At 50.7% G+C, this 25,923-nt stretch overlaps 2 protein-coding genes across 6 annotated transcripts in view; both read left to right on the top strand.

Moving 5' to 3' along the window:
- Positions 1 to 10,046, top strand: part of SLC39A1 (solute carrier family 39 member 1) — a 31,884-nt gene extending 21,838 nt beyond the window's left edge. The window contains exons 1-4 of one of the 2 annotated variants that reach the window (XM_007525374.3): positions 1,644 to 1,793; positions 2,383 to 2,601; positions 2,703 to 2,833; positions 8,397 to 10,046. In XM_007525374.3, coding sequence (XP_007525436.1) covers positions 2,415 to 2,601; positions 2,703 to 2,833; positions 8,397 to 9,053 — 975 coding nt within the window. In that variant the 5' untranslated portion in view covers positions 1,644 to 1,793; positions 2,383 to 2,414 and the 3' untranslated portion in view covers positions 9,054 to 10,046. Of the gene's footprint in view, positions 1 to 1,643; positions 1,794 to 2,382; positions 2,602 to 2,702; positions 2,834 to 8,396 lie in introns of those variants that run through there. The other variant, XM_060201529.1, reaches the window with a different exon arrangement.
- A 357-nt stretch (positions 10,047 to 10,403) lies between these two features.
- CRTC2 (CREB regulated transcription coactivator 2) lies at positions 10,404 to 24,470 on the top strand. 4 transcript variants are annotated; one of them, XM_060201511.1, is made up of 15 exons: positions 10,404 to 10,774; positions 13,991 to 14,092; positions 14,174 to 14,292; positions 16,502 to 16,561; positions 17,146 to 17,214; positions 17,566 to 17,669; positions 17,769 to 17,798; positions 18,249 to 18,313; positions 18,432 to 18,481; positions 18,622 to 18,866; positions 19,462 to 19,613; positions 22,550 to 22,687; positions 22,793 to 23,062; positions 23,496 to 23,682; positions 23,802 to 24,470. In XM_060201511.1, exons 1-15 carry the CDS (start codon positions 10,622 to 10,624, stop codon positions 24,020 to 24,022), a joined length of 1,965 nt encoding a protein of 654 aa, XP_060057494.1. In that variant the 5' UTR covers positions 10,404 to 10,621; the 3' UTR covers positions 24,023 to 24,470. The 4 variants fall into 4 exon arrangements, with proteins under 4 accessions (XP_060057494.1, XP_060057492.1, XP_060057495.1 ...); XM_060201509.1 differs by having other exon boundaries at positions 19,207 to 19,613; XM_060201510.1 differs by lacking the exon at positions 22,550 to 22,687 and having other exon boundaries at positions 10,406 to 10,774; positions 19,207 to 19,613.
- The last annotated feature ends 1,453 nt before the right edge of the window (positions 24,471 to 25,923 follow it).

Genomic DNA, 25,923 nt, shown 5'->3' with positions numbered 1-25,923 from the left:
CCCGTGAGTACCCATTCATTGGGGAAACTGACAATCCTTCCTAGCCGACTGAATCCACATGGATCCCAGTCACTTTCAAAGCCAGCAACAAGCAGCTCCTGACAGCTTTCAACCTGATGCTGTTGACTGGCTACGGAAGAATGGCAAACGCTAGAAGAAGAAGAAGTACACACATTGCAGTGAACATGGACCCAGGTTCAAGCCCCTGGTCCCCACCTGCAGGGGAAAAGTTTCATGAGTGGTGAAGCAGGGCTGCAGGTGTCTATCTCTTTCCCTCTCTATCTTCCCCTCCCATCTCAGTGTCTCTCTGTCTCTATCCAATAATAAAAAATAAATAAAACATAAAAAAACCAACAATAACAAGAGCAACAAGGGCAAACAAAAATGGGGGAAAAATAGCCTCCAGGAGCAGTGGATTCGCAGTGCCTGACCGAGTCCTAGCAATAACCCTGAAGGCAAAAAAAAAAAGTTGGAACACCAGTGATAATTATTAATGAATGATGGGACACTAATACCTCATTTCACAACCTGGGATGTGACACAGTAGATAAAGCCTTGGACTTTGAAGTATGAAGTCCTGAGTTCAATTCCTAGAAATGCATGTGCCGGAGTAGAGCTTTAGTTCTCGAACTCCTCTCTCATAAGTAAAAAATATTTTTAAAATATCCCATTTTCCTTTCTTGGAGTCATATATAATTCTCTCTCTCTTTTTTATGATCCCCTCCCTCAAGAAATCTTCACATTTTGTCTTTTCTCAAGGAAGTTACTGGTCTCTATTTCCAGAGTCTTATCATTCCGTACTTTTTTTTTTTTTTTTGGTAATGAGGACTTTCCACAGTTGTAAGAAAGAACAATCTTCTTTATTTTCCTGTTTGGTATCCTCCCCTCCCTTAAGGCTAGAAGAGAATTCTGATAGCACAATGGATAAGTAAGGGGAAAAGTGAAGAATTAACTTTGGTGCATTCAAGAAAAAATATCTGAAAAGAGGTAGTGGGAGAGGAATGAGTTGGGGCGGGGGCAGGCGAGGAAGATACTCTGGCCAGTGGCCTTGGGGCACGATTAGGATGGGAAAGTGCAGAGAGAATCTTTCACCCTCCCTTTGCTGGGACCTCAAGGCAGGAAGGCGGAGGGTTTGGCAGCTGTTAGCACAGGTCACCGCAGTCCTAAGGTTCTCAAGAGGCTAAGTTTCTCAAGAAATGGCCCTCTCTTTGCTGGTCCCTCTTTGCAGTGCTGCCTGGTCTCCTTTGTCTAGGGTGCTGTCGAGGGAAGTCGTGAAGGCCAGCCAGAGCTGGGCAGGCAAAGCCTTCCCTTCGGGGCCAGAGTGCACAACAGCAGCTGCTGACATTCTTGGAAGAGATAGGCTCTGGCGCAAGTCCAGATACATATACTCAAAGATGAGGGGCCGGGACTCCGGCACCCTTGCCCGTGGCGTTTCTAGTAAACGCTTTCTTAAAAATCTCTAGGTCATCTAAGCCTCTGTTGACGGGCCCGTTTGGCCAGCTGACTGCACAGAACCCCCCCCCCGGGCGCCCGAGCTGTCTATTGCCCTTTCTAGCCAGGCCAGCCTGAGCGACTCTCCGCGACTCCCCGCCCTCCCCGTGCGCCCCGCCCCCGCCGAGCTCCGGCTGCCCACCTCTGATTGCTCTTCGCACACGTCACTCTGGGCCGGGTCCCCGCCCCCGAGCTCTATGGTTGGTCACCCCAGGGTGGGGGCCACGGGGGCGGGGCGGGGGCGGGAATTCCCGCCTGGTGGCCGGAACCAAGCGGATGCCCGGCGCCGGGACCCTTGCGAGGTGAGCGCGCTCTGGACTGGCTCCCGGCTGCCTCGGGCCACCGGGGTCCCAGCTCGCGCTTCGTCCTTCTGCTCCCCGGCACGCGGGGCTCGAGCTGCAGACACCGCCCTCGGTGTTGGGATCAGCCCGGACCAGGGGGCCCGGTTAAGTTCTCGGCACCGACAGCCTGGCCTTTGGGGGACAGCACTGGGGGCTGGGGGCAGGGTGAAGGCTTTCCTGCTCTCCGTGGGCGGGTGTTCCCGAATCTCTCCTGCTCTCTGAACTCCCTTCTCTTCAGCCATCCCTCCTGGAGAGGCGGCCTAGCCTCCACTTTCTCCTGAACGCCCCCATTCCCTTGCTTTCTGGTGGCCCCAAGGGAAAGGGACATGAGCTCTACTCGTCCCCAGGACTACCTCTACCTTGGTGGCTCCCTGCCCAAGTGACTTGGACAGAATAAGTCAGAGGGAAGAGGAACGTGCCCAGCAGAGGAGAGCATGAGTCACTCAGGGCGGGGGAACTGCCCCCTGCTGCCCCTCTTCCCCTTTCCGTCCCCCCTCCACCCTCATCATTCTGCTCCTGACCATCCCGTCATTCTGCCTTGCCTTGCTAGGCCTGAGAGTCGTCGGAACTACCACCGCCACCATGGGGCCCTGGGGGGAGCCAGAGCTCCTGGTGTGGCGCCCCGAGGCGGTGGGCTCAGACCCTCCAGTGCCTGTGGGTCTGGAGGTGAAGTTGGGGGCCCTGGTGCTACTGTTGGTGCTCACGCTCATCAGCAGCCTGGTTCCCATCTGTGTGCTGCGCAGATCCGGAGCTAGCCCTGAAGCCTCAGGTAAGCCTCACCACCTCTTCGCTGCTCCGCACTGGAAGCAGAGTGGTAAAGCCTGAAGGGGGTTCATCTGCTCATTTCTCTCTGTGCTCACTCCTGCCCAGCTTCTCGCCAGAAAGCCCTCAGCCTAGTCAGCTGCTTTGCTGGGGGTGTCTTTCTGGCCACCTGTCTCCTGGACCTGCTGCCTGACTACCTGACTGCCATCAACGAGGCCCTGGAGGCCCTTCATGTGACTGTGAGTATCCTGCTTGTGACTTTGTGGCTGTATTCAATCTGATGCCTCTGGCTGGTTTGTATGTCTCTGTCCCTTTGTCATCCCACGAGTGCTTGAAAGCATTGTGATTTTCTGTAAGAGGGCATACTACTTTCTGTGTGTGCTGCTACCCCAACTCTAAGTCTCTATGGGACCCATGTGTATTCTCTGAAATAGTGTGGGGCGACCTCTTACCAGGCGTGTGCCCTACTCTTTGGGTTTCCCATTTCCAACCCGCAGTATGAATCAACTTCATGGGAATCGGGCGGTAGCACAGTGGGTTAAGCGCAGGTGGCGCAAAGTTCAAGGACTGGCATAAGGATCCCAGTTCGAGCCCCCCGCTCCCCACCTGCAGGGGAGTCGCTTCACAAGCGGTGAAGCAGGTCTGCAGGTGTCTTTTTCTCCCCCTCTCTGCCTTCCCTCTTCTCTTCATTTCTCTCTGTCCTATCCAACAACAACAATAATAACTACAACAATAAAACAACAAGGGCAGGAGACTGGCGGTTAACACAGTGCGTTAAAGGCACTTGGCGCAAAGCGCAAGGACCGGCATAAAAATCCCGGTTCGAGCCCCCGGCTCCCCACCTGCAGGGGCGTCGCTTCACAAGCGGTGAAGCAGGTCTGCAGGTGTCTTTCTCTCTCCCTCTCTGTCCTCCCCTCCTCTCTCCATTTCTCTCTATCCTATCCAACAGCACGACATCAATAATAACAACAACAACAATAACTACAAAAAAAAGGACAACAGAAAGGGAATAAATAAATAAATAAATATATAAAAAAAGAATCATCGTCACGCACCTGGTTGACTGTTTACATCTGGGTTCAAGCCCCAGGTCTTCACCTTCAGGGGGGAAGCATCACAAGCAATGAAGCTGTGCTTTCTCCCCTTCCCCTCTCAGTTTCTTTCTATCCTGTCAAAGAAAATTTTTTAAAAAGCAGGTGATGTACTTGGTTGAGCACACATTACCATGTGGAAGCGCCCAGGTTCAAGCCCTTGGCCCCCACCTGCAGGGGAAGAAGCTTCACAAGCAATGAAGCAGTGCTGCAGGTGTTTTTCTGCCTCCCTTCATCTTCCTATTACTTTTCAATTTCTCTCTGGCCTACTACAATGTAAAATAAATAAATACAGGGCAGGGGTAGATAGCATAATGGTTATGCAAAGAGACTCTCATGCCTGAGGCTCTAAAGTCCCAGGTTCAGTCCCCTGAACCACCATAAGCCAGAGCTGAGCAGTGCTCTGGTAAAAAAAGGGAAAAAAAAAAAAATACAAAGAAGGCTTATTCTTCTCCCCCCCCCCCAGGGTTATCTCTGGGGCTCAAATCCATTGCTCCTGGAGGCTATTTTTCCCCCTTTGTTCCCCTTGTTATCGTTATTGTTGTAATTATTATTGTTGCCATGCTGTTGTTGTTGGATAGGTCAGAGAAATCGAGAGAGATGGGGAAGACACAGAGGGCCAGAGAAAGATAAGACACCTGCAGACCTGCTTCACCACATGTGAATTGACCCCCCCTGCAGGTGGGGAGCAGGGGGCTCAAACCGAGATCCTTATGCCAGTCTGTGAGCTTTGCGCCATGTGTGCTTAACCCACTGTGCTACAGCCCAGCCCCCAAGAAGGCTTATTCTTTTTAAAAAAATACATATGTATATATTTTATTATTTTTTATCTTTAACTTTTTATTTATTGGATAGAGATAGCCAGAAATCTAAAGGAGAGGGGGAGATAGAGAGGGAGAGAGACAGAGACACCTGCTGCCCTGCTTCACCACTTGTGAAGCTTTCCCCCTGCAGGTGGGGACTGGGGGCTCGAATCTGGGTCCTTGTGGATTGTAACATAGGCACTCAACCAGGTGAGCTACCACCAGGCCCCTAAAAAATATTTTTATTGGGGGGCCAGGTGGTGACGCACCTGGTTGAGCACACATGTTACAATGCACAAGGACCCGGGTTCAAGTACCCATGCCCCACCCCATCAAGTGGTGAAGCAGGGCTGCAGGTGTCTCTCTGTCTCTCTCCCTATCTCCCCCTGCCCTCTCAATTTATGACTGTCTCTATCCAATAAAGATAACAAAAAAGTATTTTTATTTACATATTATTGGATAGAGGGAAATTGAGTGGGAAGGGTAAATGGGGAAGGAAAAAGACAGAGACCTGTGGTAAAGCAGGGCTGAAGGTCTCTGTCTTTTTCCTTCCCCATTTACCCTTCCCACTCAATTTCCCTCTATCCAATAATATGTAAATAAAGGTAGGACCCAGGGGCTTCAACCTGGGTCCTTGTACACTGTAATGTTTGTGCTTAACCAGCTGCGCCACCATCTGGGCCTCAGAAGGCTCATTCTTTAAAAGAAAAAAAGAATCATCTTCATTCTCTTTACACTTCTCTTTTTAAAAATTACTTTATGGGAGTTGGTGGTAGCGCAGTGGGCTAAGCGCACATGGTGCAAAGCACAAGGACCAGCTTAAGGATCCCAGTTCGAACCCCGTTTTCCCACCTGCAGGGGAGTTGCTTCACAGGCAGTGAAGCAGGTCTGCAGGTGTCTATCTTTCTCTCCCCCTCTCTGTCTTCCCCTCCTCTCTCCATTTTCTCTCTGTCCTATCTAATAGTGAAGACATCAATAACAACAACAATAATTACAACAACAATAAAAAACAACAAGGGCAACAAAACGGAAAATAAATATAATTTTTTAAAAAATAATTTATTTTGATTTAGAGAGAAGGGGGAGTTAGAGAAGGAGAGAGGAAGCCAGGTGGTGGTACACCTGGTTAAGTTCATACATTATAGTGTACAAGGACCCAGGTTCAAGCCCCTGGTCCCCACCTAAAGGGGGAAAGCTTCACAAGTGTTGAAGTAGTGCTGCAGTGCTCCACTCCCCTCTCAATTTCTCTGTCTCTACCCAATAATAAATAAATAGATAAATAAATAATTTTTTTTAGAAAAGAGAGATACCTGTAGTACTGCTTCACCACTTGTGAAGCTTTCCCCCTGCAGGTGGGGACCCAAGGGCTTGAACCTGGGTCCTTGTGCACTGTAATGTGTGTACTTAATCAGGTGTGCCACTGCCCAACTCCTCCATATTTTTCCTGAAGGGTTGGAGAGTGAGGCCCCTGCAGACCTGAGGAGGGTAAGGAAGGAAGTTCCAGTTTGGTGTTGCTGACCAAGGGAGTCAGATGTGGGAAAAATCAAGTCTAAGGCCAAGGAAGGCCTCATGGGAAAAACTGAGACAGCTGGGTATCAGTGAGAAGAAGGCACCCTTGGTTCTTCCTGTTTTTCCCTAGGGCTAAGGAAGTGACAAGCCTTCCGAGTATCTTAACTGAGTGACCTATGCCTCTTTGTGCCTGTGTGTGTTCCTGCAACAGTTTGTGACTGAGAACATTTGGAGAGGAGGACTAATATGCCACCTTAACAGGGAGAGAGAGGGAAAGATGAAGAGAGAGGGAGAGAGGGAATGAGAACAGTGAGCATCACTCAAGTACATGTGACTATGATACTGGGGAACAAACCATCCTCGAGAGTCCAGTGCTTTATACAGTGTATTACCTCCCAAGCTGCTAGATTAGATTTATTTATTACTTATGAGAGAGAGTTTCATACGAGGCAGAGAGAAGGAGAGAGAGAAAGACAAACCACTGTACCACTCTGGCTCATGCAGTGCTGGGAATTGAACTGAGAACCTCAGGCATAAAAGCCCAATGTTCTACCAACTGAGCCATTTCTTCAGCCACCAAGTTAAGTGTGCTTTTACCCCCTAGCTCCAGGAAATATTTGGTAGTATCTGGAGCCATATTTAGTTGTCACACTGTAGTGAGGACATTGTACTTACTGCTGGCCTTTGTTGGGTAGAGGTATGGAGCATTCTCCAGTGCACCGGACAACAAACCTTCTGGCTTTAATTAATTAATTTTTGGCCCCCCCGCCCCCAGGGCTATCACTGGGGGCATCCATAGCTCCTGACAGCCATTTCTACAAAAATTTATTTTATTTATTTAAACTTTTTATTTATTTATTTTCCCTTTTGTTGCCCTTGTTGCTTTATTGTTATTGTTACTGATGTCGTCGTTGTTGGATAGGACAGAGAGAAATGGAGAGAGAAGGGGAAGACAGAGTGGGGGAGAGAAAGATAGACACCTGCAGACCTGCTTCACTGCCTGTGAAGCAACGCCCCTGCAGGTGGGGAGCCGGGGCTCGAACCAGGATCCTTACGCCAGTCTTAGCGCTTTGTGCCACATGCACTTAACCCGCTGCGCTACAGCCAACTCCCTTATTTAAACTTAAAAAAAAAAAATTTATTCCCTTTTGCTGCCCTTGTTTTATTGTTGTAGTTATTATTGTTATTATTGATGTCGTCGTTGTTGGATAGGACAGAGAGAAATGGAGAGAGGATGGGAAGACAGAGAGGGGGAGAGAAAGATAAAAGACACCTGCAGACCTGCTTCACTGCCTGTGAAGCGATTCCCCTGCAGGTGGGAAGCTGGAGGTTTGAACCAGGATTCTTTAACTGGTCCTTGTGCTTTATGCCATGTGCACTTAACCCGCTATGCTACTGCCCGATTCCCTATTTTATTTATTATTGGATAGAGACAGAGGAATTGAAAGGGGAGGAGGAGACAGAGGGAGGGAAACAGAGACACCTGCTGCCCTGCTTCACCACTTATGAAGCTTTCTGTCTGCAGGTGGGAATCTGGGGCTTGAACCTGAGTCCCTGAGCACTATAATGTGAGTGCTTAGCCAGGTGTACCACCGCCTGGCCTCATTTCTCCCCCATTTTTTTTTTTTTTTTTTTTTTGCCTCCAGGGTTATTGCTGGGGCTCAGTGCCTGCACTGCTCCTGGAGGCTTTTTTTTTTCCTTTTTTTTTAATTGCCCTTGTTTTAATGTTGTTGTGGTTATTATTGTTATTGATGTCACTGTTGTTTGATAGGAGAGAGAGAAATGGAGAGAGATAGGGAAGACAGAGAGCGGGAGAGAAAGACATCTGCAAACCTGCTTAAACCTGCTTCACCGCTTGTGAAACGAGCCCCCTGCAGGTGGGGAGCCGGGGGCTCAGACTGGAATCCTTACTTCTGTCCTTGTACTTCGCACCATGTGAGCTTAACCCGCTGTGCCACTGCCTGACCCCCTCTCCCCAATTTTTAACAGAAAGAAATTGAGAGAAAGGAGGATATAGAGAGGGAAAGAGAAAGAGAGATACCTGTAGCACTGCTCCATCACTTATGAAGCTTCCTGCCTTCAGGTGGAACTAGGGGCTTGAACCTGCGTCCTTGTACATGGTAGTATTTGTGCTCTGCCAGGTGTGCCACTGCTTGACCCTCAGAAATATTAACAGTACCCAAAACTTGAGAAACCTTGGTTTACATGTAACACTATCAGTGGTAGCTAGCATCGTCCCTGCTGTGGTAGTGTGTCATTTTGTTTTTGTTCCCAAATAACACTGCTTTTTTATTGACCAAGGGTGGCATGGTTTTTGTGGGACCCCAAGTTTGTGTAACTGGGACATCACAAGACTTTGCATCTGACTCTTCCTCTATTTTTGGTCTCTCTGCCTACAGCTCCAGTTCCCCCTCCAGGAGTTCATCCTGGCCATGGGCTTCTTCCTGGTCCTGGTGATGGAACAGATCACGCTGGCTTACAAGGAGCAGTCAGGGCCACCACCTCGGGAGGAGACAAGGGCTCTGCTGGGCACCACGAATGGTGGGCCACAGCACTGGCATGATGGGCCAGGACTTCCACAGGCAGGTGGAGTCCTGGCAGCCCCCTCAGCCCTGCGAGCCTGTGTACTGGTCTTCTCCCTGGCTCTGCACTCAGTGTTTGAGGGGCTAGCAGTTGGGCTGCAGCGTGACCGGGCTCGGGCCATGGAGCTGTGCCTGGCTCTGCTGCTCCACAAGTGCATCCTGGCCGTCAGCTTGTCCCTGCGGCTGCTGCAGAGCCACCTTCGAGCACAGGTGGTGGCTGGCTGTGGAGTCCTCTTCTCATGCATGACTCCTCTGGGCATTGGGCTAGGGGCAGCTCTGGCAGAGTCAGCTGGACCACTGCACCAATTGGCCCAGTCAGTGCTGGAGGGTATGGCAGCCGGCACTTTTCTCTATATCACCTTCTTGGAAATCCTGCCCCAGGAGCTGGCCACTTCTGAGCAGAGGATTCTCAAGGTTATTCTGCTTCTGTCTGGCTTTGCCTTGCTCACTGGCCTACTCTTCATCCAAATCTAGGGGTCTCTGAGAGGGCCAGGTAAGGCTGGGTATCAAGTACCCTTGACCTTCCTGTCTTCCACCAGTGTGTGGGGAAGGGTGATACTGGGAACCAAAGAGTTCTCTGGGAGGTAGGAATGAAGCCTTTGGAACTACCTGACCAATGAGAGTGAAATGGGCAGATAAGAGCCTAGCCCCCAGGCCCAAGGGTCAGGGGAAGGTCAAGTCAGTAGACATGATCAAGGGACATTAGTGTATGGGGGAAGACATTGACTGCTAGGACCTAGGGTCATACACTACACTTAGGGACAAGCTGACACTGGGGAGGCTTGAGGTAGGAAGCATGTTTCTGTGGCATAAAGGTAGAGAGAGGGCATGGGTCCAGAGTCAGCAGGCCTCTTGGTTCTAGCCATTTTATGTGTGCTCAACCAGGTGTGCCACCACCCAGCCCCTGGCTCTGGCCCATTTCAACCCTCTGCCACCTGGAGTTGACCCCTCCTACTTTTCATGGCGCCTACTCATATCCATCCCCCTCTTCCATTCTCCCTGGGGACTGGTACCAAATTACCTTTCCCACCAGTTTTGGTACCTTCTCTGGCTTCTCCACTCCCATTCATTCCTCTGTTTTCAAAGTGCCAAATAAATCTTCTCGCTCTTTTGCAAAGCACAGGGATGGCACCGAGCCTTGCCCAGTCAATAGAGAGGGCCTGCTTGCTCTATATTTTGATCTCAGATCCTAGGAGAAGGGAAGGGTTGGCAGAGCTGCAGCCCGCTAACACTGCTGCATCTAGGTATGGGGAGTACAGACATGCCCCATGGCCCAGATGATTAACAATGAGCTGCCAAAACCTTTTTATACCAGAGGAGCCCAAGGGGTGGGAGGACACCACCCCAGGGTTATTTTTTGGGTGGGTGGGTGGGGGACTATGTATAGGGCCATATTCTCTAGAATCTATTTTCTAACTGACCTGTTTTGGGACGTGTTAACCCAAATAAAAGATGTTTCTATACGTCGTACTGCATCCGATTCATTTGTCTTGGGAACAAGGTTGGCTTGTGATCAGTCTGACAGTGCTGGAGTCCCAGATATTTTACAGCTGGCACCCCCTCGAGTCCATTTCCCTGAGAAGAACCAAATTACCGCACTTGTCTCTTTCTTTTTCACTCCCTGTTTCCACCACTTCCCTTTCCTCCTTTTTCCGCTTTCTTCTCTCCTAATCCCGCTCCTCATCTAGTCCCAGACTGGGGACCAGTGTAAAACTACGACCCCCATCGTGCTCCGCGCAGGGCAGAGCTGGGAGGGAGGGGCCAAGCTCCGGGTTCAGAGTAGACATGCCTGCTGGGAAATTGAGTCCGTTTCCTCCCCGTGGAGTGTGCCCGGGGTTGTGAAGGAGTTACGTAAACAAACTACAATTCCCCGCGGCCCGCGTGCCTCACAGGTCAGGGCTAGGCTGGGACTGGGTTCGCGGTGCTTGGTGAGGCGACGACGGCGGCGGCGGCGGTAGCTACGGCTGGCAGAGCCGGGCCGAAGCCCGCGGCAGAGGCCGTGGCTGGCGCTGGGAGGGTGGCGGGTCAGAACGGGGAGGAAGATGGCGACCTCGGGGGCGAACGGGCCCGGCTCCGCCACGGCCTCGGCTTCTAATCCGCGCAAGTTTAGTGAGAAGATCGCGCTGCAGAAGCAGCGTCAGGCGGAGGAGACAGCGGCCTTCGAGGAGGTGATGATGGACATCGGCTCCACCCGGGTGAGGGGCCGGCGAGCGGTGGCAGATCGGGGCGCTATAGGCGCGGCGGGGGCGGGGGCCTCGGGCGCTGCTGTCTGGGAGGCGCGGATGAATCTGGTGCTGAGTGACCGAAAAGCCCAGGAGGTCGAGGGCTGGGGGCTGTCAGGGACCGGGTGAGCGTGGCGGCAGTGGGTGGAGAGGCGCTGGTCCCCTGAAGCCAGAGGAGGTAGGAAGTGGGTGGTCCCTTTGCATCCCTGCTTTCGTCTTCTTGGGGGCGCTGTTGAAGCATCTCCTGCGTTTGGGTGCGGGGTGAGGAGGTGATCTGTGCTCCCTGGCCTGCCTGTGACCCAGCGATCTCGGATCTGAGCGCCCCCCTTGCCCGCCCGGCGTGTCAGCACCTCCGGGAAAGGGCCCCTGCGTGGTGTGAACGGCGGCACTGGGTGCAGTGGGGCAGGAAGTCCCCTCCTGTGTCCCGTCCCCTGGCTTCCTTTTTCAAATACTTCTTGTGGTTTCCTGACGTGAACGAAGGTAAGGTCCATGGCTCACAGACTAGTGCTTGGTGCTGTGGCCTGGCCGGTTTGGAGGAGGAGGAGGAGGCAGGAGGGAGAGCCCTGGGTCTGAAGACCAGGGGACCCGTGGGCAGGAGAGGACACGGGCCGCTGGTTTGCCGCTCTCCAGGGAGATGCTGCTCCGCTGGCCCCTCTGGGGTGCCTGGGAGAGCCTGTCACTCCTAGGACAGTCAGAAAGAAGGGCGTCCTGGCCTGGCTTTTACTTGCCAGGGTTGGATGTAAGAGAGAGCTGGGGTGGGAGTTTGCCCGGCTGCTGTGCTGTGTGATTTAGGGGCACATCTTTCTCTGTAGAGCAAGTGAAGTGACTTGTTGTGGTGGGACATTGATAGTGCAATTCAGAGTACTCAACTGGGCTGTCCGTGCCTGTGTCTCCCTATGATCATGACTCTGGCTACATTTTTGTGATCCTCTCCCTTCACTCTGTTAGCCTTTTCTGTGCTTTATCCCTGTTGGGTCTCTGGAGACCATGTGTCCCAGTTTGTGGAGTCAGAAAGGAGAGAGGTGGGGAGGAAAAGCCAGTATGCACAACCCCTGGTGACTGCCTTGAGGGTCATCAGAGAACAGTTGACTGTTTCCCTCAGGAGCTTTTGATGTGTGCTGGGGGCAGTGGCAAGAAGGTAGGTGAGGGGTTGACACCTCGACTCCAGCAAATACATGCTAGGACCTTAGGAGAGCTGTATGCAAACGAAGAAAGGCTGTGAGGAACTCAAAACTGGGGTTTCAGTGTTTGTGGCACATGGCTCAGGCTAAAGACCCTTTCATTCCGCCTTTTTTCTGGTTAGCTTGTCTGCTGCACATAGACATGTGGTGGAAATACTTGATTAGGGTCCTGAGAGTCAGCTTGCTTTCTGGCCAGCTGGAGGCCTCATTTGAGGTAGATATGATGGGGATATACTACTGTGGGGCTGGGGTTGTTAATGATTTTTTTCTAAAGATTTGGGCTGGGGACATAGCATAATGGTTATGTAGAAAATTTTCATGCCTGAGACTCTAAGATCCCAGCTTCAGACCCCAGCAGCTAGAGGTGAGCAGTGCTCAGGTTTTCCTCTTATGTATTCCTTTCTGAATCTCTCTCTCAAATAAAATATAAGTTAGAGAATATTTACTTACATGAGAAAGTAGAAAGAACCAGAGCATCACTCTGGTACATGTGATGCTGGGGATGGAACTTGGGACCTCATGCTTGAGCCCAACTTTATTCATTGCACTAGCTCCCAAGCTACATTTTGAATGGTAGCCTTGAAAATGACCCAGGGCTGGCAGAATAGCTCATTAGTATGGTGCGCTGATTTGTCACGTGTGTGTCCCAGGTTCAAGCCTGAACCTCTCTTACTGCATTGAAGAAGCTTTGGTGCTCTGGTCTTTTTCATTCTCTTTCTCTTCTTCTTTGCCTCCATCAAAAAAAAGAAAAAATAGAAACACTGAAAGTGACACAAAGGTCAGCATAGTACCCATTAAACTCAGTACTGACCTCCTGGAACAAAATGTCAACTCTAGTGTTGGCCAGTGCAGAGCAGTATGACTCCATAAATTCTTTTTTTTTTTTTTTCTGTCATCACCGGGCTCCACCACTCCAAGCAACATTTTTTCAGATAGAGAAACAGAGACAGCATAGCACCAAAGCTTCCTGCAGTTTCATGAAGACCAGGGACTTGAACCCAGGTTACTGTTCCCTGGTTAGCTTGCTGCTCCATAGCTTGTCAATGTATCCCTCCTCTGCTCTCCTGATTCTGTGCCATGGGCTGGAGGCAGCAGCTAAGCCTCAAAAATAGGTGCTTCCTTCTCACCAAGTGTAAGAGGGCCTGCCGACAGACTAAAACCAGGCCAGGCCGAGGTTTGTGCCAGACACCTTTCCCCAGAGTGGGGGTGAGACTAAGGAAGCTGGCTGTAGCCCAGGCTTGGGGAGGAGGGTAGGCTGCTGCTCCCCTGCATGCCCCCCACCATTCTCCAGGTTCCCTGCCAGTTCAGGGATGTTAGAACTGAGAAGGCCCTTCAGTAGAAGGGTGCTCCTTGGTTTGTACTCTGTGCAGCTTGTAGAGCTATATCACTCCTTAGATGTTGTAGTCCAGGAGACACTGCTCTGTAACCTTCCTGAGGCTGTGCAAGTGGCAGAGCCCCAAAGTCTGTGCCTTCCAGAGTAGGGAGGGAAGAGGCCGCCAGCAGTGGCTCCATGGCATCCCCCCACAGCCTTCCATGGAACCATCATCTTACAGTTAGTCCTGGACACATCTGTAGGGCAAAGCAGAAGTGCCTCCTCGCCACCCTTCCCCAGGCATTACTTCCCCCATGTGACTAGCCTGGGGGTTCTGGGCAGCCCCTCAGGGACTCTGTTTAGACAGATGCCAACTGGGCCAGGCCCTGAGTGGAGTGTTGGGGCTCTGCCTGGCAGGGCAGTGACAGGCGTTAGCTCTCTCATTGATGCTAATGTCCGGCAGAGGATCTGGGTAGCTTGTTTGTACCAGGTCTCAGTGGACCATTCCCCCAGCACTGCTCTTTCTCCTGGCACAGCTAGCAGATATCTTTCTCTATTTTTTTCCTCTTTAGGTATTTAAAAAAAAAAAGCAGTGGTAGCTTATCCTGGACATAGGAATGTCAAAGATGGCAGGAAAGCAACAGGAACAGCACCCAGGACCCTTCGTGACACCCCCACTTGTCCTCCATGTTTCAGCTACAGGCACAGAAGCTACGACTGGCCTACACACGAAGCTCCCATTATGGCGGTTCCCTGCCCAACGTTAACCAGATTAGCTGTGGCCTGGCCGAGTTCCAGGTGAGTGGATGCCAGCATATATGCGGGGGGTACAGGCTCTCAGGCTGCTCCCCCTGCCAACTTACCTGTCTGTCTTGGCAGAGCCCCCTCCACTCACCTTTGGATTCATCTCGGAGCACTCGACACCATGGACTGGTGGAGCGGGTACAGCGAGACCCACGGAGAATGGTGTCTCCACTTCGTCGTTACCCCCGTCACATATCCTTCATGGGATTGGGGGAGGGGATTCATGACAGGAAGGGGCTTTGAGTGCTGGCCAGTCTCACTCTTCTCTAACCCAGTCTCCCTGACGAGTGGCCATTTGGCCTTTGTCACACTGGCTCCTGTGACAGGGACCTGCAGCTCCTAGGGCTGTGCCTGCCACAGCTCCCCCCCCCCCCCCCCCATCAGTGGTTGGCTTGAATGCCCCCTTCTCTTGTCTGCTTCCAGGACAGGACTCCTTAAGAAGTATGCTGCTGAACAGGGCTTGGGTCCCTCCTCACATTTCTGTTTTTCCTTCCTTCCTTTATTATGTTTTTAAATTTCTTATCTTTATTTATTTATTGGATAAAGACTGTCAGAAATCAAGAGGAAGGGGGTGAGAGAGAGGGGAGAGACATCTGCAGCCCTGCTTCACCACTCACAAAGCTTTTCCCCGGCAGGTGGGGACTAGAGGTTTGAACCTAGATCCTTGTGCATTGTAACATGTGTGCTCAACTGGGTGCACCACCACCTGGCCTCCCCTTTTTTAAAAATCAAAATCAATTAATTAATTAATTTTTACCAGAGCACTGGTCAGCTCTGGCTTATGGTGGTGTGGGGTTTTGAACCTGGGATTTTGGAGCATCAAGCATGAGAGTCTCCTTGCATAACCATTATGCTATCTACCCCTGCCCCTTCCTTTTTTTTTTTTTTTTTTTATGAGAAATGGTGGTAGAGGAGGAGGAAGAGGGGCAGGAAGAATCATCACTCTGCACATGAGATGCTGGGGATTGATAGGAACCTCATGCTTGAGGGTTCAGCACTTTATCCACTATGCCATCTCCTGGGATGCACACATTTCTGTTCTTGGATTTTATTCGCATGATGTTTCCACAAACCCCAAACCCTGCCTACTTATTTTATTTTTACCAGAGCACTGCTCATCTCTGGCTTATGGTGGTGTTGGAAATTGTACCTGGACAAGAGACAGCTATCCAGGAGGTGATGCAGTGGTAGAACTCTGGACTTGCAAGTATGAGGTCCTGAATTTAGTCCCCAGACCTATATATATACCAAAGTGCTGCTTGGCCCTCTCTGTTCTGTCTCTCTCTTTGAATTTTTTTCTAAAATCAGATAGAGACATAGAAATTGAGAGGAAAGGGGGAGATAGAGAGGGAAAGAGACAGAGATAAACCTGCAGCCCTGCTTTACCACTTGTGAAGCTTTCCCTCTGCAGGTGGGGACCACTGGCTTGAACCTAGGATCTTGCGTACTGTAATGTGTGTGCATAACCAGAATGTACCACCTCCTGGCCCCAGTTTTTTTTAAAGAATTTAATTAATTAAAAAAAATTTATTCATGAGAAAGATAGGAGGAGAGAGAGAGAGAGAGAACCAGACATCACTTTGGTACATGTGCTGCCAGGGATTGAATTTAGGACCTCATGCTTGAGAGTCCAGTGCTTTATCCACTACACCACATCCTGGACCACTCTTTAAATTTAACATTTTATTTATTGTTTTATTTTGGGTACAGAAAAATTGAGAAGGCCAGAGAAAGAGGCCTGCTGCATTGCTTCACCACTTGTGAAGCTTCCATCCTGAAGGTGAGGACTGGGGGCTTGAACCTCAGTCCTTGTGAACTGTAATGTGTATGTTCAACCAGGTACACCACCACCTGGCCCCCTTCTGTATCTCTCTGTCTCTGTCTCTCTCCCTCCCTCCCTCTTGTGAAATAAATACATCTTGGAAGAAACAAAGAGACAAGAGAGGCAAAGATACCATAGCATCACAATTTCTTCCATTGCAGTGGAGGGCCGGCTTGAACCTTGAGTCATGCCCTTGACAGAGCAGGTACACTATCCAGGTAAGCTGTTTTGCCAGCCCTCTAGGCATTTTTTCTCTTTCTCCATCACCAGTAGGCCTGATTCACTCCTATTCTCTGCCCCATTCTAAACGGGAAGAAAGGTGTTTGTTTATTTAATTTTACACAGAGATGGAGAAATTGAGAGGGAACAGAGAGATAGGGAGGGAAAGAGAGACAAGAGACACCTACACAACTACACGTGGGGGCTGGGGGCTTGAACCTGGGCCCTTAAGCATTGTAATAACATATGCTCTCTACCAGGCGCACCACCACCTGTCCCCAGGTATTTGTTTCTTGAAGCATCTCATGTGTTGGCTGCCTTTTTTTTCTCTCCTATTTTCCCTTGACTAGTGCTGTTCACATCGACAGCTCTCCTTACAGCCCTTCCTACTTGTCTCCTCCCCCGGAGTCCGGCTGGCGGAGGTCAGTGTTCAGGGCAGGTGGAGTAAGCTCCTGCCTACTCTTTACCACATCTGTAGGGCTGGGCAAGGCTTTCAATGAGACCAGCCAGATGGGAGGGGTGGGGGCAGGTGGAGTAGGTGGGTCAGAGTCCAGTTCTGGCCGTGTTGACATGGTGGCCAAACCTCCTCGTCCGGCAGGGCAGGACCAATGGTGAACATGGCTAGCTGGGCTGTGTGTGGGGGAGGGAGAAGGACAGTGCTACAGGTGAGGGTGGCTGCTCCTGTCAAGGATAGGTGCTAGCTTAGACTTCTGGGCCCTTCCCTTTGTCCATCTCAATTCACAGACCTAGCTGGCATAGTTGCTGGGCTACCAAATCCCCATCTGTTCCATTTGTCCTGGCAGAGAGCTTAGAATCGCCAGCTCTCACTGACAGGGGGAGCCACTTCATGGGCCAGAGATACCAGAAGAACCTGAAGGAAAAGAGCGCTCCTGGGTGCTTGTCTGTCTCTGCCGCTACCTTGGCAGTACCACAGCTGCTTGCCCTGTACCCACTTTCTTCTCTATCGCTTGCCTTCCTCCTCACAACTTTGTTTTTCCTTTCCCAGGACGATGCCATGGGGCAATTTCCCTGCAGAGAAGGGACAGTTGTTTCGACTACCATCTGCACTTAACAGGTGAGAAATTGAGAGGAGAAGGGAAGATAGAGATGGAGAGAGAGAGACACCTGCAGACCTGCTTCACTTGTGAAGCGTCTCCCCCCTGCAGGTGGGGAGCCAGGATCTCAAACCAGGATCCTTGTGCTTTGTATTATGTGCACTTAACTTGGTGTGCCACCACCCGGCTCCCATTTTATTTATTTTTTAATAGAGCAAGGCCAGAGCATCAGCATATGTACTTTATCTGCATTTTCCTAACCGCTATCTCTCCTATTCTGTGTCATTTCTGGGTCTTCAGCTCTCCACTAATCAATGCTTTGGGATTAGAACACCATCACTGGTACCATCTCATCCTTCTTATCCCTATAGGACAAGCTCTGACTCTGCCCTTCATACAAGTGTGATGAACCCCAATCCTCAGGACACTTACCCGGGACCTGCCCCTCCCAGTGTGATCCCTGGCCGCCGTGGAGGTATGTGGCATGGTCCCAGGGTGGGGATCAGTCGTGGAACTTTCATTTGAAGCAGGTAGGCCAGAGGCACTACAGCCAACTCCACCACATCCTTTGCAGGTTTTCTGGATGGTGAAATGGACTCCAAAGGTATGTGCTTCTCACTGCTTACAAGTACTGAGAGACACACCAGTTCTAGGCTAGGGTTGGGGGCTCTGTAGGGCCAGAAAGTGGGATTCCGGGAGCCGGGCAGTGGCACAGTGGGTTAAGCGCACATGGCGCAAAGCGCAAGGACCGTCATAAGAATCCCGGTTCGAGCCCCCGGCTCCCCACCTGCAGTGGGGTCGCTTCATAGGAGGTGAAGCAGGTCTCCCCCTGTCTGTCTTCCCCTCCTCTCTCCATTTCTCTCTGTCCTATTCAACAACGACAACAGCAGTAACAACAACAATAATAACAATAAACAACAAGGCCAACAAAAGGGGAAAAAAATCAATAAAATTTAATTAAAAAAAAAAAAAGAAAATGGGATTCCCTCTGCCTCTGCTTCCTGTCCTGTCTTACTCCTTCTCCTGCCCTCACCATCAGTCTTTCTTTCTCAAGGCCCTCCAGTTGAGCAGAACTTGCTAGATGACAAACACTTGCTGAAGCCATGGGATGCTAAGAAGGTAGATGTGGCCCGCTCTCGCTTTCCCTCTCCCTTTCTCACATGGTTTTTCTGGAGTTACCTCACCCTTCATACTGGAGTATAATCTTCACTGTCCACAATTTTCCTTCCCTCCTCAGCTGACCTCGTCCTCCTCCCGACCTCGGTCCTGTGAAGTCCCTGGAATTAAGTGAGCACCTCTGTGAGGCTGCCTAAGGAAAGGAGGGAGAGTGGAAGGGAGGCATGGGGCACTGGGCTCTGGCCTCCCCTACCCCCGTCTGTATGCCCACCCCCCACCCCCACTCACAGTTCCCTCTTGCTCTCCTGCAGCATCTTTCCTTCTCCCGACCAGCCTGCCAATATGCCTGTCCTCCCGCCAGCCATGAACACAGGAGGCTCTCTCCCTGACCTCACCAACCTGCACTTCCCCCCTCCACTACCTACCCCCCTGGACCCTGAGGAGGCTGCCTACCCTAGCCTGAGTGGGGGCAGCAGCACCTCCAACTTGACCCACACCATGACCCACTTGGGCATCAGTGGGGGCCTGGGCCTGGGCCCAGGCTATGATGCACCAGGTGAGTGACCACCTTGGCCAGGTGTCCATGGGGTACCACCCCATCTTGAGGGACCAAGGGCTGGGTGGCCTAAGCACCTAGGACTTCCTGTGGCTGTCCACACACACCCCCCCTTTCCCCCTCCTTGGGTGCCCTCCCTGCAGTTTCCTACCAGTGAGAACTGGTGGATGTGGCTTTTCCTAGAAAGAAGACAGAGAGCTCACCTCACTTTCAGGGACAGAGTAGGGAGGACATTGTGTTGCCACTTCCATAACCCAGTCGCTGCCACCCATCTTGGGCGGAGAGGGGCCCAGTTCCCATCAGTAATGTCGGCATCTCTGGTTTTTGTCTGTGCCTGCAGGACTTCATTCACCTCTCAGCCATCCATCCTTGCAGTCCTCCCTAAGCAATCCCAACCTCCAGGCTTCCCTGAGCAGTCCTCAGCCCCAGCTGCAGGGTTCCCACAGTCACCCCTCACTGCCTGCCTCGTCTTTGGCCCGCCACGCACTGCCTGCCACCTCCCTGGGTCACCCCTCGCTCAGTGCCCCAGCTCTCTCCTCCTCCTCCTCCTCCTCCTCCACTTCATCTCCCGTGCTGGGTGTCCCTCCCTACTCAGCTTCCACCCCTGGGGCCTCCCCTCGACACCGCCGTGTGCCCCTCAGCCCCCTGAGTTTGCCCGCGGGCCCAGCCGACGCCAGAAGGTCCCAACAGCAGCTGCCCAAACAGTTTTCGCCAACAATGTCACCCACCTTGTCTTCCATCACTCAGGTATGCGTGGCTGCCTCGCCTCCATGTCTGTCTCCCTTGCCCTTCTCTCCTGCCAGGTGCTCTCCCTGCCCAACCCATCCTCCCTAACACCACTTAACCTCACTTCCTGCACTTCATCTCAGCCTTGTCCTTTGATTCCTCTGTCCTCTGCCCTCTGTCTCCTTTCTGCGGAAGAGAGCATCTCTCTCTGAATAGGTTATTTAACTTCTGTGAACCTTGGCATCGGAGGATACCATGTGTGAGCACCTGGCCCACATCCGCTGCCACTGGGTGCTGCATGCTCTACCAGTGCTGGCTTGTCCTTCACCTTCCTGTTTTTCCCTGTCTTTTCCCTCCACCTTTTTATTTTATTTTATTTTATTTATTCCCTTTTGTTGCCCTTGTTTTTTCCTTCTTATTGTTGTTGTAGTTATTATTATTGTTGTTATTATTGATGTCATAGTTGTTGGCTAGGACAGAAATAGAGGAGGGGAAGACAGAGGGGGAGAGAAAGAGAGACACCTGCAGACCTGCTTCACCCCCTGTGAAGCGACTCCCCTATAGGTGGGGAGCCAGGGACTCGAACTGGGATCCTTACACCAGTCTTTCCGCTTTGCATCATGTGCACTTAACCCACTGCGCTACTGCCGGACCCCCACCCTTGTTGTTTTATTGTTGTAGTTATTGTTGTTGTTATTGATGTCGTCGTTGTTGGATAGGACAGAGAGAAATGGAGAGAGGAGGGGAAGACAGAGAGGGGGAGAGAAAGACAGATACCTGCAGACCTGCTTCACTGCTTGTGCAGCGACTCCCCTGAAGGTGGGGAGCCGGGGGCTCCAACCAGGATCCTTACGCCGGCCCTTGCACTTTGCACCACTTGTGCTTAACCTGCTGCACTACTGCCCGACTCCTTTTTTTTTTTTTTTTTTTTTTTTTTTATAAAGATAGAGAAAGTGAAAGACCATAGCATTGAAGCTTCCTTTAATACAATAGGGACTGGGCTTGAAACTGGGTCATTCACAAGGCAAAGTAGCACACTATCCAAGTGAGCTATTTCACCACCCCCAGACCCTCTTTTCTTTAATAGAATTCAGACTCAGAGACTTATGTCATGGAGCCCAGCCCCTCTCATATACAAACTAAGAGATTGGACCCCAGAGGGAAAATCACTTCCCCACATTCACACAGCAAGTTAGGAAGAATTCAGTCCTGAACTGAGAATTCTCAGTTCTGGGCCTTTTCCTCAATATAAAACTTTAACTTTTCTCTTTCTCTTGGTCTTTTTCTTTTCCTCTTGCCCACTCTGCTCTCCTTCTCTCAATTTTCTGCTCCTCTTTCCCCTCTCTTCTCCTCTCCCCTGCCATCATTGCTGTCAGGAATGTGTGTTCTGTGTTCCATCCTTATCCAGCTTCCCATTGCTGTAGGGAAGACTTCAAACCAGGCCAGTAAGGACTCGGCTCACTTGGAACTTAGCATGAGCCTGACTTCCCTCCCTCCTTTGTCCTTCCTTTATCCACATGCCTTCCCTGCTCACACTTTTCAAGGCTTTGGAACAACAGTCCCAAGATTACTGTTGTGTCGTCAACTTACTTGGGAGGTGTATCACAAGTGCTGGGTTACTAATCACGTAGCACTAAGGTCTACCAGTGTGGGTTCAAAATGGTTTTCACTCAATCACTTATTATTATTAAGATTAATATTATTGTTGGGTAGAGATAGAGAGAAATTGAGAGAGGAGAGGAAGATAGGGAGAAAGAACCTGGCTGAAGTTTTTTCCCTACGGGTGGGGACCAGGGGCTTAAACCTGAGTCCTTACACACTGTAATGCGAGCACTTAACAAGGTGCACCACTTTCCAACCCCCTCAATCACTTTCTTTTTTTTATTAGATATATTTTTATATTTATTTATTTTCCTTTTTGTTGCCCTTGTTTTTTATTGTTGTTGTAGTTATTGTTGTTATTATTGATGTCGTCATTGTTGGATAGGACAGAGAGAAATGCAGAGAGGAGGGGAAGACGGGGGAGAGAAAGATAGACACCTGCAAACTTGCTTCACCGCCTGTGAAGTGACTCCCCTGCAGGTGGGGAGCCAGGGGCCTGAACCGGGATCCTTATGCCGGTCCTTGTGCTTTGTGCCACCTGCGCTTAACCCGCTGTGCTACCGCCTGACTCACTAGATTTATTTTTAAAACTGTTTATTTTGACCAAGACAGAAACTGTGGGAGGGAGGAGGGGGAGATAGAGAAGGAGAGACAGAGAGATACCTACAGCACAGCTTCTTCCCTTGTAGGAGGAGGCCTGGGGCTTAAACCTTCTTTGCATGATCAACCTGGTGCACTATCACCTGGCCACCACTTTCATCCTGAGATGCGTTTTTTTTTTTTTTTAAAGATTTTGTTTATTAATGAGAAAGAACCAAATATCACTCTGTTACATGTGCTACTGGGGCTTGAACTCAGGATCTCATGCTTGAGAGTTCAGTGCTTTATCCACTGAGCCATCTCCCAGACCACATGAGATGCATTTTTTAAAAAAGATTTTATTTATTTATGAGAAAGATAGGAGGAGAGAGAAAGAATCAGACATCACTCTGGCGCATGTGCTGCCGGGGATCAAACTCCGGACCTCATGTTTGAGAGTCCAAAACTTTATCACTGCGCTACCTCCCGGACCACGAGATGCATTTTTTAAAAATTATTTATTTATTTATTCCCTCTTGTTGCCCTTGTTGTTTTATTGTTGTAATGAGATGCATTTTTAAAAATATATATATATTTTTTTTCCCTTTTGTTGCCCTTGTTGTTTTATTGTTGTTATAGTATTATTGTTGTTATTATTGATGTCATCGTTGTTAGATAGGACAGAGAGAAATCGAGAGGAGGGGAAGACGGGGAGAGAAAGAGAGGTACCTGCAGACCTGCTTCACTGCCTGTGAAGTGACCCCCCCCCCCCGCAGGTGGGGAGCCGGGGCCTCGAACCAGAATCCTTACAACAGTCCTTGCGCTTCGCGCCACATGCACTTAATGCGCTGCACTACTGCTGGACTCCCGCGAGATGCATTTTTGAGCGCCTAGCCCCATGGGAACATACTCAGGTCAGGATGCTGTGAAGAATAGCTGCTACTTAGGAGGCTGAGAGTTCCTCTTGGTGGGGTCATATTGAGGGGTAAATGTCCCTCTTTTTCCTTGCTTCTCCTCAGGGCGTCCCCCTGGACACCAGTAAACTGCCCACTGACCAGCGATTGCCTCCATACCCATACAGCCCTCCAAGTCTGGTTCTCCCCAACCAGCCTCCCACCCCCAAACCTCTCCAGCAGCCTGGGCTGTCCACTCAGGCCTGCTCAGTGCAGCCCTCAGGCGGACAGCCCCCAGGCCGGCAGCCGCACTATGGAACACTGTACCCACCCAGCTCCAGCGGGCACGGGCAGCAGGCTTACCATCGGCCCATGAATGACTTCAGCCTGGGTAGTGTGAGTACCTTGAGTCCCTTTCTCCGGAGCAGGGTGGGTCATGTGGGTGGATGAAAGAAACCTGAGAAAGACTTCAGTGCAATCAGGGAGAACCTCCTTTCCCCAGGGTAATGGCACTGATCTGCCTCTCTTCCTGCATTTGACCGCACTCCTTCCCCTCTCCCAGCTCTCTCCGCAAGGCTTGCACTTTGATGGCTGCTGCTTTGGCCCATTCTCTTCCTGGCACACTCACACTCTGTCCCAGCAGGTACGGTGTTCACACCAAGTTGGGACCCCATGCTCGCTCTGCTGCTCTGCTTGCTGCCATTTTCTCTGTCTGCTTTCATATCTGGGTGTGTGTGTGTGTACGCACACCGCTGAGTAGAAGGGGCCACGTTCGCAGGACTGGGCAGCTCCAAAGCCCGTTTTCTCATAGTCCATCTGTGCCCCACAGCTGGAGCAGTTCAGCATGGAGAGCACATCAGCCAGCCTGGCGCTGGATCCCTCCAGCTTTTCTGAAGGACCTGGGTTTTTAGGGGGTGAGGGACCAGTAAGTGGCCCCCAGGACCCCCATCCCCTCAGCCACCAGCACTTGACCCACTACTCCCGCCATGGCTCAGGGCCAAACATCGTCCTCACAGGTGAGAGCGGCAGGGGAGTGTACACGGGGAGTGGTTCATTTGCTGGTCCAACAGGAGGCTGAGGGGTCCAGGAAGAACTGACATGGCCTGGGAGTCCTTACTCATCTCTTCCCAAACAGGAGATTCCTCCCCAGGTTTCTCCAAGGAGATTGCAGCAGCCCTAGCTGGCGTGCCTGGCTTTGAGGTATCAGCAGCTGGCTTGGAGCTGGGGCTGGGGCTGGAGGAAGAGCTGCGCATGGAGCCACTGGGCCTGGAGGGCCTCAACATGCTGAGTGACCCCTGTGCCCTGCTGCCCGACCCTGCCGTGGAGGATTCATTTCGCAGTGACCGGCTGCAGTGAAGCGACCTTGTCAACACCATCCTCAGCCCTGCCCCCCCCCCCATCACTTTCCCTTGCCTCTTTCCCCCCTGGCCAGTAGAGCTTCCACTCTCTGCCCCCCTCCCAGACCCTAGCCAGATCCTCTTTTTAACATACACGAGGGTTCCCAAGAAGAAGAAAAAGCAAGGAGTTTGTCTATGTGGTCCCTGGATTCTGCACAAGGGGTGGGCCTGGGGGAACTTGAGGGAGGGCCTAAAGCACTTGTAACTTTGAACTGTCTATCTGGAGGTCAGAGCCAGTTGGAAAGCAGGGGGTGGAGGGGAGCTCCAGAGGCAGGGCATGCTAGATGCCCAGGGGTGGGCAGTGCCAGCCCCTCCTCACCACTCTTCCCCTTGCAGTGGAGGAGAGCCAGAGTGGATATTATTTTTTATTAAAAATACTATATGTTAATAAAAAAAATCATATCAAATCTTTGGTGTGGTTGGTTACTGATTAAGACATGATGGGGGATCTAGGGAGTTATTTTTTAAATTTCTTTATTGGGGGATTAATGGTTTATAGTCAACAGTAAAATACAGTAGTAGTTTGTACATGCGTAGTTTCCACATAACAATATAACCCCCACTAGGTCCTTCATAGATAATTTTTAAATGTCTTTCACTTCCTTTTGTTTTAAAGGGTTTTTTTTTTTTTTTTTTATTAGAAAGATAGGAGGAGAGAGAGAGAGAACCAGGCATCACTCTTGTACATGTGCAGCCGGGTATTGAACTCAGGACCTCATGTTTGAGAGTCCAATGCTTTATCCACAGCGCCAACTCCCGGACCACTTTTTTTTTTTTCTAAATTACCTCTTTTAAAAAAACCTTATTTATGGGGGCTGGTAGTGCAGCAGATTAAGCGCACATGGGGCAAAGCACTAGGACTGGTATAAGGATCCCGGTTCAAGCCCCCGGCTTTCCACCTTCAGGGGAGTTGCTTCACAGGCGGTGAAGCAGGTCTGCAGGTGTCTCTTTTTCTCCTCTCTCCATTTCTCTCTGTCCTATCCAACAACGACAACAGCAATAAGAACAATAATAATGGGCAGTCAGGTGGTAGCACAGCGGGTTAAGCGCATGTGGCGCAAAAGCACAAGGACTGGCGTGTGGATCCCGGTTCAAGCCACCAGCTCCCCACCTGCAGGGGAGGTGCTTCATAAGTGGCGAAGCAGGTCTGTAGGTTTCTATCTTTCTCTCCACTTCTGTGTTTCCCTCCTCTCTTCATTTCCTCTGACCTATCCAACAATGATGACGTCAATAACAACAACAATAAAGGGCAACAACAGGAAATAAATTTAAAAAAACAATAACAATGATAAACAACAAGGGCAACAAAAAGGGAAAAAATAGTCTCCAGGAGCAGTGGATTCGTAGTGCAATCACCAAGCCACAATGATAACCGTGGAGGCGAAAAATTTAAAGCAAAACCTTATTTATTTATTGGATAGAGACAAAAATTGAGAGGGAAAGGGGAGACAGAGAGACACTTGCAGCGCTGCTCTACCACTTGCAAAGCTTCCCCCCTGCGGATGGGGACTTGGGAGTTTGAATCTGGATCCTTGTGCATTGTAACATGCACACTCAACCAGGTGCGCCTCCACCTGGCCCCTCTAATAGCTATTTACTTATGAGAGAAAGTAAGGGAAGAGAGTCGGAGAACCAGAGTTTCATTGGCACGCGTACGTAATGCTGGAAATTGAACAAAGGATTTCATGCTGGTGAGTCTAATGTTTTATCCACTACATCACCTCCAGGGGTAGGATCTAGGATTGTTTTTTTGGTTTTTTTTTTTTCTTCAAACCAGAGCACTGCTCAGCTTTGGCTTATGGTGGTGCTGGTGGTTAAACCTGGGACCTCAGGGCCCCAGGCATGAAAGTGTTTTGCATA

The sequence above is a fragment of the Erinaceus europaeus genome, chromosome 11, assembly GCF_950295315.1.
Source record: "Erinaceus europaeus chromosome 11, mEriEur2.1, whole genome shotgun sequence".
Lineage (NCBI taxonomy): Eukaryota > Metazoa > Chordata > Mammalia > Eulipotyphla > Erinaceidae > Erinaceus > Erinaceus europaeus.
The sequence above is the reverse complement of the archived record's forward strand: the minus strand, read 5'-3'. Positions and strand labels throughout refer to the sequence as shown.

What these genes read in the sequence shown, in the direction of transcription:
- CRTC2 (XM_060201509.1), top strand. Translation starts at nt 10,622, where the DNA reads ATGGCGACCTCGGGGGCGAACGGGCCCGGCTCCGCCACGGCCTCGGCT. An exon ending in CTACCATCTGCACTTAACAG is followed by an intron (nt 17,215 to 17,565) that starts GTGAGAAATTGA and finishes TTATCCCTATAG; the next exon opens with GACAAGCTCTGACTCTGCCC. An exon ending in CCCAGGCTATGATGCACCAG is followed by an intron (nt 18,867 to 19,206) that starts GTGAGTGACCAC and finishes CTGTGCCTGCAG; the next exon opens with GACTTCATTCACCTCTCAGC.